Source organism: Rhea americana, unplaced genomic scaffold (genome assembly GCF_003343005.1).
Source record: "Rhea americana isolate MKP2758 unplaced genomic scaffold, rheAme1 scaffold_166, whole genome shotgun sequence".
In the NCBI taxonomy this organism is placed as follows: Eukaryota; Metazoa; Chordata; class Aves; order Rheiformes; family Rheidae; genus Rhea; species Rhea americana.
The window spans coordinates 1,126,400-1,140,618 of record NW_028185772.1 but is presented as its reverse complement, the minus strand read 5'-3'; the positions used below and the strand labels follow the sequence as shown (position 1 = coordinate 1,140,618).

At 41.8% G+C, this 14,219-nt stretch overlaps 1 protein-coding gene across 1 annotated transcript in view; it reads left to right on the top strand.

Annotated features, from left to right (window-relative positions):
* Positions 1 to 14,219, top strand: part of KIF26B (kinesin family member 26B) — a 307,964-nt gene that overhangs the window by 836 nt on the left and 292,909 nt on the right. The window contains exon 2 of the mRNA XM_085300590.1: positions 59 to 460. Coding sequence (XP_085156716.1) covers positions 59 to 460 — 402 coding nt within the window. The remainder of the gene's footprint in view (positions 1 to 58; positions 461 to 14,219) is intronic.

Here is a 14,219-nt window from a genome sequence, read left to right as displayed (position 1 = left end):
TGAAACTTCCCAGCGCCGGCGGCCCTGACCCGCTGCCTCCCTCCTTCTGCCGCTCCAGGTGACCGACCCCTGCTCCCCCACCAAGCCCGCCGCCCCCTTCTCCCCGGAGAGCTGGTACCGCAAGGCGTACGAGGAGTCCCGCGCGGGGAGTCGCCCGGCCCCGGAGGGAGCCGGCTCTGCCCTGGGCTCCTCCGGCACCCCGTCGCCCGGCTCCGGCACCTCGTCGCCGGGCTCCTTCACGGGCTCGCCGGGGCCCGCCTCGCCCGGCATCGGCACCAGCTCCCCAGGCTCGCTGGGCGGCTCGCCGGGCTTCGGCACCGGCTCGCCGGGCTCCGGCAGCGGCGGCGGCTCCTCGCCGGGCTCCGACCGCGGCGTCTGGTGCGAGCACTGCAACGCCCGCCTGGCGGAGCTGAAGAGGCAGGCGCTGAAGCTCCTCATCCCCGGGCCCGTCAGCAGCAAGGTGAGCGGGCGGGGGGGCGGCTGGCGCTGCCGGCTCCCGGGCGCGCCTCTGCCCGCGCCGCCGCCGCGGAGGGTTTTCGGGGTCACTGGGCTGGCCCTTTGCCTCGTCGCTGTGTCCCAGCCCCTGCTCCCCCTTCGCGGGGAGCGGGGCCCCTCCGTCCCTGGAGGGCTTTGGGGCCTCTGTGGCAGACTCTCAGGCTTGCACCAGGCCTCCCCCCCGGCTTTGCGCTGGTGGTAGTTTGCATGGTGATTTGCCGTGTTTTTTTGTTTCCCGTGAAGGACAGGCAGGGATGTGAACATTGGTCCCTTCCCCCATTGCTCTCCTCCATCCCTAAAAGCTGCATTTGCAAAATGGTCCAAGTCTTGGCAGCCAAGGTGTGTATGGTCTGACGTCCACAGTTTGTAATTCCCTTGTGGGGCCTGGTGTCACAGCGACCCTCCTGTAGCTCCAGGTCTCAATGAAGCATGGAAATAGTGAGCCCTACAGTCACTTGGGAAGGCTGTGGCAGACCATGGCATTAAACCCAGATCTGCAGGATCTCATTAACTTAAGGACAACTTGGTGTTGGTTCCCTCTTGCAGAGAGGCAGCTAGGTTCTTTTGTTTTGTTTTGTTTTTTTGGGGGGAGGAAGAAACCTTAAAAATATCCAGAGTATTGGGTTGGAAACTACAGTGCCTAAAGAGCTAGCAAGCATTTCTGAAATCTTGTCCCCCGGTTTTGAAAGCTGACTACATGTGGTAGGAGAGAGAAGTGTGCTTTCTGTCTCTGAGAAGCTAGTCCCTGTAAAGGCATACTCTGAAATTCCCTGGTTTTGTTTTATTTTGTTTTTTCTTTTCCTCGTTTGTATTGCATATAAAGATTAATGGCTATACAAAGTGATTGGCAGTTCTTGGCTGTACCTGTGCTACCAAAGTAGTAAGGATTGAGCCCCTCCATAGCAACCCTGTGAGTGTTGTATTGTGAATGGGTCTCAAGCTCCCAGAATGTAACACAATGCAATTTTGTTTGCCCTGTTGGGTCAGGTACTATCAAAGAATAATATTTACTCTTCCACTTCAAAGAGTTTTCATTACTGGTTACGATAAAGAGGTATCATGGAAAAGGCTGATTGCTGTGGAAGGGTCCCTGGCATTACTGTTGTGTTATATTCACCAGTATTTATTTATGTGCCGTTACTGAGGGAGTTGGTGTTGTCTGGAACAAAAGACTAAAAGGCTGGTTGTAACCTCGTCTCAGCTGGCTTAACTGAATTATTCATGAAAAGGAAAGGGGGGAACCAACAAAAATTAATACAGTTAAATTGACTATTAATACAGTTAAATTGACTATTAATACATAGTTGATTACTTGGAAGGTCACCCTATATCAGAATCTTTACAGATTTCAGGCTGCATGATTTGGCACTGATTACCCAGTGTGGGTATAGGTGAGAAATTGCCAGTACAGATATGGGGACCATAACAATAACTGAGATAGATGAGGATAATGTGTAAGCAACAAGGCTTTCTGTTTTTCACAAACTGTTACATAGCAAAGAACGGATAGATTTTGCAGTGATGTGAAGATTTGTACAGGATTCTCCTGTAGTAGTAGTAGTAGTCATTGCCTGTCCTAGCCCTCCACAGGTGTTACCCTCATGTTACTACTGCCAATTGTCTTGTTTTGTTGCTCACATAGTCTAGGTAGCCTGTTGTGCAGGCCAGCTTGTACAATCTGTATTAGTGTCAGTAGTAAGCCTTACTTCTCCAGTTTTAGCCTGTTCACCATGTGCTCTTTTTCTTTTCTAACATCTCGTCTCCCAACCCTTGATTTCTGTAGGAGTGTTGTTTACAAAGCAATTACTATCCAATGTGTAGATATGGATTTAGAAAGAAGGAAAGAGACAGAAATAAGGTAGTCTTTGAGGGCTATGGCGACCCCCTACTCTATTAGCTTTGCTCAATAGTATTTGAACTTTCAATCCTATTGGGATGATCCAGGCTTTTGCACACAACTCCCTTCCACAGATTGGTGCTACCTGGTTGTGGCTATTTGCAGAAACAACACTGGCATCCTCTTTGTCTTATTTACAGACATTAGGAACTTTTGAGGCCAGTGATTTCTGCCTTTAGCAGACACTGCTCTGCACAAAGAAGCTTTGGTTTAAGTGACACAGGATATGAATATCATGTCTAGTGCCAGTGACTTCTCTGGACCAAATGTGGTGTGCCAGTCTTGCAAGTTCATTGTTGATGGTATCCACTAAGTAGCCTTAGCAGTTTCTGCTCAGTGGAAAGCAGGGTGCTAGCCTTTGCTCTCCAGCTCATCAAGGGTCTGTGTGCTGCCTTTGCAGCCATGTGGTGCAGTCATGCACTGAGGTTGCTCTTGGCGAGAGGTGTACGGGGTCTCTTGGAAAAGTGCAGAAAACTGTCATGTGTCTGGGCAAATTTGGGTTGCGATTTGGACTGATGATGGAGTCTACCATGCTATGCTAGTGTAGCTGGCTTTTATAGGGTCTTGTGAAGTACGCTCTTTATTTGTTCTGTGGAAATAGGTTTTATCCAGCACTGATTTCAGGGGAAGCATGAGCAGCTCAAATTCCTGGGCCTGGATGTTTCACTAGAACTTGCTAAGTATCTTATAGCTCAAGACTGTGGAGTCCAGTAAGGACATAGCTAACTGGTAGTACATCTTTATGAGAACAATTAAATGAAGCATTTAAAATGCATCAGTCACCCTTTATAGGTCCAGCTGGCTTATGGGACATTTTTTTGTTGGAACTGTTGAAAGCAGCCTAGAAATTTCATGAGCATTGTCATCAATGACACCTATTTCAAATTTATATTTTATTTTAAAATGCTTGTAACTGTGGGAATTGTGTATTGCAGAACAAGCAGAATCTGAGAGTATCTGTGTTTTGACATGAATCTAGCAGAGGGCATTGGAATCTGCAGTAAGCTGTCTGAATGTGAACCTACACTAGTGGTTTTTAGTGTGTGTAATCATATGAAGGTTTGTATGTATCTGTGAAGTGCGATAGCACAATTAATTGCTGCATAAACAGACCAAGCCTTATACATGAAGTTGGGCACTGAAGCTTTTGGTTTGATACAGGAAAAGTAACACTTAACCTGGAGCAAACTGCCTCTGACTAGCTTGTTGTTAAGGCTGAGCTGTTGAGCTTTTGGCTTTAAATAGAAGCATTCTCTCCTAGTATGTCAACAGGATGAAAACTTGGGGTTTGAGTTTTCTTTGTGAGACACAAAGGTGAGGTACTACTTCATTTTAACCACTTAAAATGCTGTATTCTTTAACATTTACAAAAAGAAAAAATGCTAAAGGTTAGTTTTTTTTTCTGTCTTGTGATACAGATGTGAATAAATGATGTACAGCAATTACCTGCATACAAGGGGTTATATGTTAATATTATTGTAGCCCCATGTGAAGCACGCCTGTGGGAAATGACTAGCATGAGTGGTTGTTATAGTTGCATATTGTAGTATAACTGGAAGTATCTTAGAGCATTCATAAGCCATTGTTTGTGGGGTTCTTGTTACAGAGTCAAACATTAGCACGGTAATAAGGACTGTCTCAAAAAATACTAATGTTGGATATTTTGATTTCTTATTTTTAAATTTTAAGCTTTTTCTTGGGCTATCCTTTCAGGACATCAGACAAAGTTCTAGCATAGATGTTTATGGCATCATACTCCATGTGTATTAAAATTTGAGTGTAATCTAGTTGCCTTGAGTTCAAGCTTTTAATATCCTCTGGCATCAGTGGAACACTAACCTCACAGGCAGACACCAAAAAAGTGTCTGCCACAAATTTAATTGAAAAGTTGCTGTATTTATGCGTGTTACCTTATATAGAGTGTAAGTAATCAATTGAAATATTGATAACAAGAATACTTTCAAGTTTGCTATTATGGATTTGTTAGTACAGGATTCAAAAAATTTTGAATGCAGCCTTTATACCAAGAAGTGATTTGAATGTAGAGGCATTAATATGCTTTGGCGTTTTGTGAATGGGCCAGGAAGTAGTGGCACTGATTTAAGTTCTAGAGATGGGTAACACTGACATTGTTAGTTGGCTTATATTCCTGACTGTCCTTTCTCTAAAAAGTCTGTTCTTCAGCATATAGAAAGTGGGTAAGTTCTGGTTTAGTGTAATGTCTCTGTGAATGAGAGATGGGAGGAATGCATTCAGGATACAACTTCTTTTTTCTGTTTCATATTTTTTCTGAAATTCTAGCTCACTTCTGTATTGTTGAATTAACCTTTTTTTATTTCAGAGGTGTTTTCAGAGGTGTTGACTAATAATTATTAATAATGAAGAAAGCCCTGATGCTGACCTAATGAAAAATAGGTTCCTGTTAGCTCGTAACTACTTTAGAAACATTCCCAGTAGGGACGGGACAGTAATGAACCCTTCCTCAAAGCTTAGCAAGTGGCAGAATAATAGAATTTCATTTCCGTCTAGACCTTTAATTTGTGAACAAGCACGGCCAGTCTGTATGGTGACTTAATTCACTGTGCAAAAATCTCAGGCACCTAATCATTTCATCCCAACTCATTGTAATGCAGATAGGATTATTGCATTAGAAATGTGATTTTAAATGGCTCGAGGCAGTAATTTGTCAGCATTTAGAAGGATTAACTCCATTAAAGTTTAGACAACAACAACTATTCGTTTGTGTTGCATCACAGGTCACAATACCAAACGTTTAGCATAACTCATCTGTGAATCGTTTTACAATTGTATGTTTTCTGGCAAATTGGGAAACCACAAGCTGCTTTGTTTGCCCAGGCATTACAGCTGCTTGCAGTGGTCCAGATTAGACAAAGGGATATGCCTTCACCTCTGACAAATTAATGTAAACCCTTTTCTGAAAGCAGCTGCCAGGTCACCTGTCTTGTTGCCACAGTCCATGGTGTCAACATGTGAAATGATGTAAATATTTCTTTCAAGCTTGTGAATGTCTTGGAGGTAAAGGTGACGATACTGTGTGTTAAAGAGTCCTTTTAAGGAAGCTGTCAAGGCTGTTAGCTCTGTAGAGCTTTCTTGGTAGGGTCACAAAGGCTCACTGTTACTGAGTGCCCTGGAAATTAGGAACAGGCCTATGATTATATTCAATGAATTGAGCTATAGTGTTTTTCCTATCAGAAAAGAAAATACTGCCAGGAGACTATAGACTGAGCTGCCGAGGAAAAAAATTCTGAAATTTTCATCTGAAGTAAATCTCTAAGGAGGAGCAAAATATTGATCAAAACTATTCTTTCCATGGAGGCCTGGCTGTGCATCTAAAAACATTGTATTCAGAAATATGCAGGCAGTACTTACCCTGTATTTGGCTTCTTCCTGCAGAGCTATTAATCAACACAAATTCTTCAAGGTGTCTCATACAGGGCATGGATACTGCATCAGCTTGTAAAATCATCTTATATCTTTATACAGTTTTATTATCTTCCTAAAAGTAAATGTTGTAGCATAGGTAGCAATCTTATATAACAAGCGTAGAATGTTGTATAATTTTGGAAGGAGGGGGAGGAAGAGGAGAAGGAAGAGAAGGAAAGGTAGCCCGTGCTGAATTCCCCTGACAATATTAGTAAAAATGTCACACATTACAAATATGCATTCATGCCTAAGTCAGCAGATTATTAGAACATTGCAATGTTGTGTATGCAGGATTGAAAGACATTTTCACGGATTTTTGCTTCATCAGCAGAACATAGCCTTTGACATCATGTAATTGGGGAGCTTCCAAGCACTGAACTCGCAGTCCACCACTGCAGTAAACTTGACTGTCATGCTCTACATAATGATGCAGTAGGAACTGCAGCATTTTATGGCCTGTAGTCCACATATCAGAAGTGCAAGAGAAGTTTTAAGTTAAATTGTTAGCTTAGATCTTAGCCAAGAGTCATGTTGTAGCTTGAGACGCATGTATGTCAGTGAAGTGTGAGGAATACAGCCATGTGTTTTTTTTTCTGTCCCCACTGGTTGAATATTTCCTAGCCTAAGTTATTGCTGAAGCCACAATTCAAGAAGTATTCCTAACTGCAGAAAAGCAGATTGCATATTGAATTTGAATTAAACAAGCTATAGTATGTAGCAGCAATTTGATAAATAAAGTACTATCCCAAGAGATGAAAGTTCTAGAAGTGTCTTTCAAAAATTTTCCCATTATGAGTCCTAATTTTGGTTGTGCTGTAATGCTGAATGAAGTCACAATGATTTATTTGGGTATTACTCTTCCAGAAACCAGTGATAAGGTAATAGTTGCAAACAGTCTGCTGTATTCGTACCCTGAAATGCTGCTTTTCTTTGGAAGCTTCAACTTGCAGGTTTGAAAGAAATAGTACTGTTTCATTTAACAGGTTCTGTTAACAGGGGCTGGTCATTGGAGCAGAGTTGAGCTTCAGATGATCATGCCATGGCTGCATCTGTATTTGTAGGCTTATGGGATTCCAACCCCCCAGCAGCTTGTGTTGCCAAGTTTTATTTTCAATTGCCTTCTATACAACCTTCTATAAACAGGGTTATAGAAAATAATAAATATCTGTGAACATAGGCTACTAAAAGCTGTGTTTAGATCTCCAATTTTGAAACTTGAAATTTAAACCTGGAGTACATAATCAGAGACCTTTATATACAGTTGAAATAACTCATAGCATCTCCAACCAGAATCTACATTTGCTTATGATCAGTATTTCCTGTTGCACTCTTTATTTAGGATATTAAAGTAAAGCTTAGTATTGTTTTAGTGGGAGCATTTTTGAGGTCTCACAATAAAAGCACAGACCCACGTAGGACATTTCATAGGGCACTGTAATGTTGATTGGACCCTTCTGAGCTTGGGGTGGGGGCTGTTTAAAAGATCCTGTAAGAGCTATTGGATATTGAAAACTCTCTTCATTGTACAATATGAACTACTGCTGGTTACTTATAAGACCAGCAAAGAGGAGGGGAGGGAAAAGAGAAGAGGGGAGATGATGGTCGAGATCTGAACCTTGTCTGTCCATTGACTTATGTGAAATTGGCTGGATTGGTGACTGGATCCTGACTTCATTGAAATCTGCAGGAGTTCATTCAGGCCAGAGCTCTATGTATTGTATGGCTCTAATCAAGAAATATCTTCAATATCTTCATGTCTGACTACTCTTTTAAATGCATGCTGTTCTCACTGAGTAGGTCTAGGAGCTCCTGGCCCTTTGTGGGCATCCTAACATGCCTTTTTTTTATTTCCTCCTCTCCATGTGAAGGTCATAAGTTAGCGTCCGTGCAAATCTCCTGTGTGAATACACGGTGTTGCTCCCTGCCTTAGTTCTTATCAGAATGATATCTAGTTCAAACACTTTCAATAGCACTGCTTTCTAAACTCAGATCTTTTTGATTGAAGGTCAGGGAGTGACTAGATGTACTATTACAACAGCAGATGTGAGGAGGCAGTAATTGCTGAGAGAGGTACTGATGAGAGCTGCACAATGCATCCAGCCATAATGTAAGTGGTAACTAATACAGAACTTGGGGATTATTTTTTAATTACTTTATAAAAGAAAAATTAAAGGCAAATATGATACCAGCTATACAAAAGAATGAATTAAAAAAGTTGAAATATTGAATTGCACCTTAGATTTATTGTCATAGTCTTAAAATTCAATTTATCTTACTTGAAATAATACTGCTATTTGATTAGAGCTGGTGAAAGCTACTTACCATTTCAGCATTGGTATACTTGCTCCTTGAATTTTATTTTGATCTTCCACTATGTTTACTTGTAGTTGTCACTGAAATCTACTGTTCAGTTCAATACGTACTATTAAACCATGTAGCACATGGCTGATCTTGCATTCTTTTGTATGCTGTAGGATAGCCTATATTTCTTGGGAGGGAGGAAACAAGATTTCAGTCTGCAGAACCATGAATTCCCTTTCCTCAGCTTCCCTCTGAAACAGTGTTCAGTAATAATCTTTGTGCAAAACAGTTCTTTTACTAAGAGAGTTCTGTTTGTGAAACCTGAGAGAACTAATACGGTCTTAAATTGGACATGATGAAAATGGAAGACAGTACTCTCCTCAGAAGTAAATCAACACTTCTGGTTTCACATAAGTGAATGTGTTGGTATAAGATTTTTGTATTGCCTATTTAGACTTGCAGTACCTTCCTCTTTAACAAAGTAGAGCTGAGTGCTCTTTTTGCTTCCCTACAAGCTGGAGAAATTTACTTAAAGTCCCTATGGTGTCTATTTTGTTAATGGCTGATGAATGTTCTTATTCAGTGAGTTCAGTGATTCAGGAAAATACCATCACACTTATTTTTTTATTTTATTCTAGTAAAAAAAAACCCTGCAAGCCAGTATGAGCGTGGCTCTGGAAAACATGTCAAACTGGTGCTGATGGTGTGTGTTGAAGGACCTCTGTGTGTACTGGAGATAGGATGTCTGTGTCCAGTGCTATGTGAATGATGTGAAGCAACCATCCAGCTCTAGTGGCTGTAGAAAAATCTTAAATTAGGAATACAGCCTATGTAAGTGTTTTGCTTTCCAAATTATCTTCAAGTAAGATTTGCTTTGTATATTTTTGCTGTGTACAAATGTGTTTCAATCTGCAGATCTTCTGTGATCTATTAATAGCAAACCTCTACTCAAGTTTATATTTCACCATGCCACCTAAATCATAAGTACTTAGGCATGACTGTTTGCACTTGGGTATTCACAAAAGCTTCTCTATTCCATGGACTTGCATGGGAACAAAATCCCACTCATACAAATGTTTGGGGGAAAGCAAATGAAAGTGGACTTTGACATCAGTCACAGTAAATATTTTTCTGAAGAAAAAGTGAAAATTCTCAATAATTTTGGGGGTATTCAGGCTTGTTCAGAACTGTGTGAGCAGACCTGTCTCAGCAGAGGAATGATTTTTTCCCAAGTTGTATGTATTTCACTCCCCTTTTCTCCTCTGCTCACCTAGCTAACTGAAGGTAAATGACGTTGAGGAATACAACCCCTCATTTTGTGTGGCTCATCGTATGGTTCTGTTGGGAGATGACTGTTCCTCTTACCACCACAGACTTGTTCAAGTTTTGAAGGAGATGTCTGTGACACTGAAGAGGGTGGTCATTAAACTAGATTCCTTTGCAGAAGCAGCCCAGAAATGGGGCAGAACTTTGCCTTTGCATGTTTCTGTCACTCAGGCAAAATTCTGCCCTATCAAAGGTAAATTCAGACTTGATTACACTGAACTTTTTCAGGAGAGTAGGCTTCTCCCTCTAACCAGTAGCCTGAATGATTATATGCTGCTATTTGTCGGACAGTTTTATTTTTCCATGCCTCTTAGTTAAATGAACCTCTGACCTGCGAAGTGTCAAATGCTGAAGGAATTACCTGTTTACTCCATCCACCTGATGGACTCCAGCCGAAAGCCTAGTGGGCAATAAGGCAGTCTTGGCTTTAAGCAGGCACTGAACAACAAGAATAGAAGTCATTACTCTTCATTTCTCTATTAGTTTCACTGCTCATTTAATAGTGCTGGGCAAAGAAAAACATTAATATCCTATTCAGCAGCCAAATACACCAAATTGGGAGTTGTGACTCGTGTGTTTTCCTCTTTTCTAATGGGTATCATTAAAATTTAACAAGTCATCTAAATCATGTTAGAATTCCCAGCGTTAATATCACTGAAGTTGCTGGCAGCATTCCCACAGGAAGACTTAACACTTGCTGAGGCTGTGTGGCTGGCATTTGTTGCTTGGAGGGAGGTGTTGGGACTTGAGAAGCCCTGGCACTATAAAGGCACAATGTAGTCTTTGGTGACAAGGGGCATTCGTAATACACGTACGTATTCTTTCCTAGTCACCTCTCCCCTTTCAACCCCCTCCCCCCAACTTCTTTCTCTCCCTTCTAGTCCTAAAGCTGTCATTTCACTTCATACATGTTAGACTCCTAGAGAAAATCCTTGACAATAAGCCTTGCATACATGTGAACCTAGCAGGAAGGCATACAGTGTGCTAGTCAGTGTGAGTGTCAGATTTAAGGGATTGTTAGACCATAGATGGCTTTTACAGGAGGTCAAGAAGGCTAACAAAGTGGGAGATGCAATTAAAATGGTATTTGTTAGAAAGGAATAGCTAGCTGTCTGGCAGACTGAACTTGAGGGAATGACGGGTAGCTGGAAGGCCATTAGTGATGGCTTTGTAAGCAGTTTTGCAGCATGGGTGGTAAACTGAAATCCAGAGCTGCTCTTTTAGCATGCCTAATAAGACTTCCTGTGTGTCAAATCCATTTTTGAATAATGGATTTGACAAAATTTCTGTGGATTTTGATTTAGGTTTTTTGGGAGAGGGAAGAAGTAATAGGTGGGAAGAAGGAGAGGAAGCTGGCTAAAGGGAGCTTGTGGGTTCATTTTCTCACTACCATGAAAACAAGACCATGGATTTTTGCAGAGTTTTTTTTTTTTTTTTTTTTTTTTTTTTTGTAAAGTCATTGATCCAGTGTTTCTGCAAAAAGACTGTTTGGTGTGGAATATGATAGAAAGTGGGACAGCTCATTGAAATGTCTTCTCATTTTAAATGAACAGCTGGGATCTGATTCTAATAAGTTATTGATGAGAACTCTGAGATGAAAGTTTTTTTTTAGAATTGCTTACCTCACTGCAATCATTTTTAATTGTTAGCAGCAACTGATCACATCTCTCCTCTATCGTTTTCTTGACTGGAAAACTGTGGGATGTTTGGTTTAGATCATCATCAACAATATTTAAAGTTGTGAGAAGTGGCAGGGGCTCAGGTCTCCTTTCTTAAATAGAAACAGATCTGGATTTCTAGAGTGTCTATATTTGGAGGCAAGGTTTAGTATTTTGTTTTAGTCTTTAATGTCTGTATCAGGCATTTATTGGCTTAATACATCAAGAAATTCGAATGATTTGTACAGTTATATAAGATCCAGTCATTCAACTTGGATTTGTCAGTGCTCACTATGTTAGAGGCAGGTCCTGAGCATCTTGAGCATTCAAATCGCTGCCCCATTGTAAGACTTAGAGCAAGTTAACCAATGCATTTTAGTGTCCTAAAGGAATTTTGATGTCCCGCTATTCTGGGTAATTTACCTGTTTTCTCTTGTAGCTGTGGTAGCTGGAGGACAAATTCTGATAACAATTCTTCTTTCTTTTGGTAAAGGAAATGTGGGGCATATACATGTCCCACAAGGTGGTAATAGTAGGAAACGGTAGTTTCCTGTAGGTAGTTAGGGGAACTGCCTCACATGGTTATTCTGGATACCTTAAAGCTCAAGAAAACTGTTTACTCAAAAGGGAAGGCAGAGGAAAGGAGGAACCTTTACAAAGCCGAAGAGGACACGAAGCAATAGCTGCCATAGAACCATTATGCACAGTACTGATGATGGGTTGAAGCAAAACCAAAATATCTGCCAGATGGGTCAGAGTCTGCCTATCTAAAGTCAACCAATGATCTCTGAGGCCATTCAAATGGTAGCTCTGGAAGAGGTCTAAAAAATTGTGAGAACAGTAAAGGCAGACTGGAGGGATGGATGTAGGAGCTCGAGAGGAGGAATACAGAGATGGAAATGAAGCAGGAAACTAAGTGTGCCTTGGAGGGGCTGGGCAGCAAAGGAGCATTAGTTCCACAGAAAAGGTACCAGAGGAGTGGGGGAAATAGATGATGAACACAAGTTTTTTGAAAAGCTGAACTCACTGCCAGGAACTAGGACAGGTTGACTGTGAGCCAGCAGTGAGCCCTTGTGGCCAGGAAGGCCAGTGGTCTCCTGGGGTGCATTAGGAAGAGTGTTGCCAGCAGGTCGAGGGAGGTGATCCTGCCACTCTACTCAGCCCTGGGGAGGCCTCATCTCGAGTACTGTGTCCAGTTCTGGGCTCCTCAGTGCAAGAGAGACATGGAGCTACTGCAGAGAGTCCAGCAAAGGGCTCCGAGGATGATCAGAGGGCTGGAGCATCTGCCCTACGAGGAACGGCTGCGAGAGCTGGGCCTCTTCAGCCTGGAGAAGAGAAGACTGAGGGTGGATCTTATCAATGTGTACAAGTACCTGAAGGGAGGGTGTCAAGGGGAGGGGGACAAACTGTTTTCATTAGTCCTGTGCGACAGGACAAGAGGCAACAGGCACAAACTGAACCACAGGAAGTTCTGCCTGACCGTGAGGGGGAATTTCTTCCCTGTGAGAGTGACGGAGCCCTGGAACAGGTTGCCCAGAGAGGTTGTGGTGTCTCCTGCTCTGGAGATACTCACAACCTGCCTGGATGCAACCCCGTCTACCATGCTCTAGGTGACCCTGCTGAGGAGGGAGGTTGGACTAGATGATCTCCAGAGGTCCCTTCCAAAATTACTGATTCTGCGACCTTTTGATCCAAGATGTAACTAGCTTTTCTTTCTTGCATCAAATTCATGTTTCTTCCCTTTTTTCTTTTTTTTCCCCATTAGTTACAACAATTTATACATTCCATACTGTCAATTTGGGGCTTGCTGTAAAATAGAGATTCAACTCATTGCATTAACAACCTCGCCCAACACAGCAAACGATATGTTCTAGTGCATCAGCAGTATGTAGAACTTGGCATTCTTGAGCGTAGTTAAGAATTCAACCTCTTCTCTGCTTTCGCAGTGCCAGTCTCTGAAGAGAAGAGTTTTTGATTTCCAGATTAATTTGAATTCTTATGGTGAAACCTATTGAGCTTGCTAATTTTTGTAGTATTACTGTAGTCGATATCCTAAGAGTGTGCTGTTTGGTAGGAGTATGTACCCCAGATACCTTACAGGCAGAACAGGGAAGACTTAAGGTATGAAAGGAAGATCAAGGCATGGGGAGAGTCACACACAAGGGCTGAGTGCACTGAGACTGCTGGCTCTGAATGAATCACTTTACAGACTATATTGTTTTAAATTAGCCACCTTCTTTGCCACTATTTCTTTCTAGCTGGGTCTGTCTCTGTCTTGCCTGTTCAATATTCCACTTCAATATAATAAGAGAGAAAACATCCAAGATGCCTGTATCCTCCACAAGTCAGCTCTGCTGATGTGATTACTTGTATTAACTGTTCATAAGCTAAGCATGGGTATAAAGAAGGGAGGAAGAAAGGGAAGGAAAACTGTTGTGACTTCTCTTAATTTGCTGTTCATTTTATCAGCAAAGGAAACAAATTCTTCACCTTTCCCACTCCAAATGCACACACTTTGGATAATAGGAATAATTTCAATAAATGTACACTGGGAAGGCCAGATAAAGGTTATTTCTGTGCCTGAAATATTAGGGACCAGAGTATACTATGTGGGAAGCTCATGTGGAATCATACTGCCAAGGAAGCAGTGTGTAGCTATGCGCATGGGTGACACTGATAAATGGCTCCTCTAAGCCAAGTGTCTGCAGCAAATTGTCAGACTGAAACTTCCCAGCATACCTTAAAACTATATGTGAATGAAATCTCTGTTGAGCCGTTATTTACCCACCTCCATACGAAGTGAAAGGATAGGATTCATTGCTTCAATTCAGCTTTTATGTGATTTTGCTCTCTTCATGTGTGTATATGTGTACATGTGTACATTTCTTTTCCTATCTTACCATCTTCAGTGATGGCTGGTGTCCTCTTGCTGATTAGCCATACAGCTCTTTGAAAGGGGACAAAATGGCTTTCAGGGTAAAGTACAGGCTTTTTTACTTCTGGAAACCTAAAACAAAATGTGTCCTAATGCATTCTGTTCTTTGACCAGACTCATACAATCAAGGTATGTAAAAAGCATGCTTTCTTTTTTTCTTTTT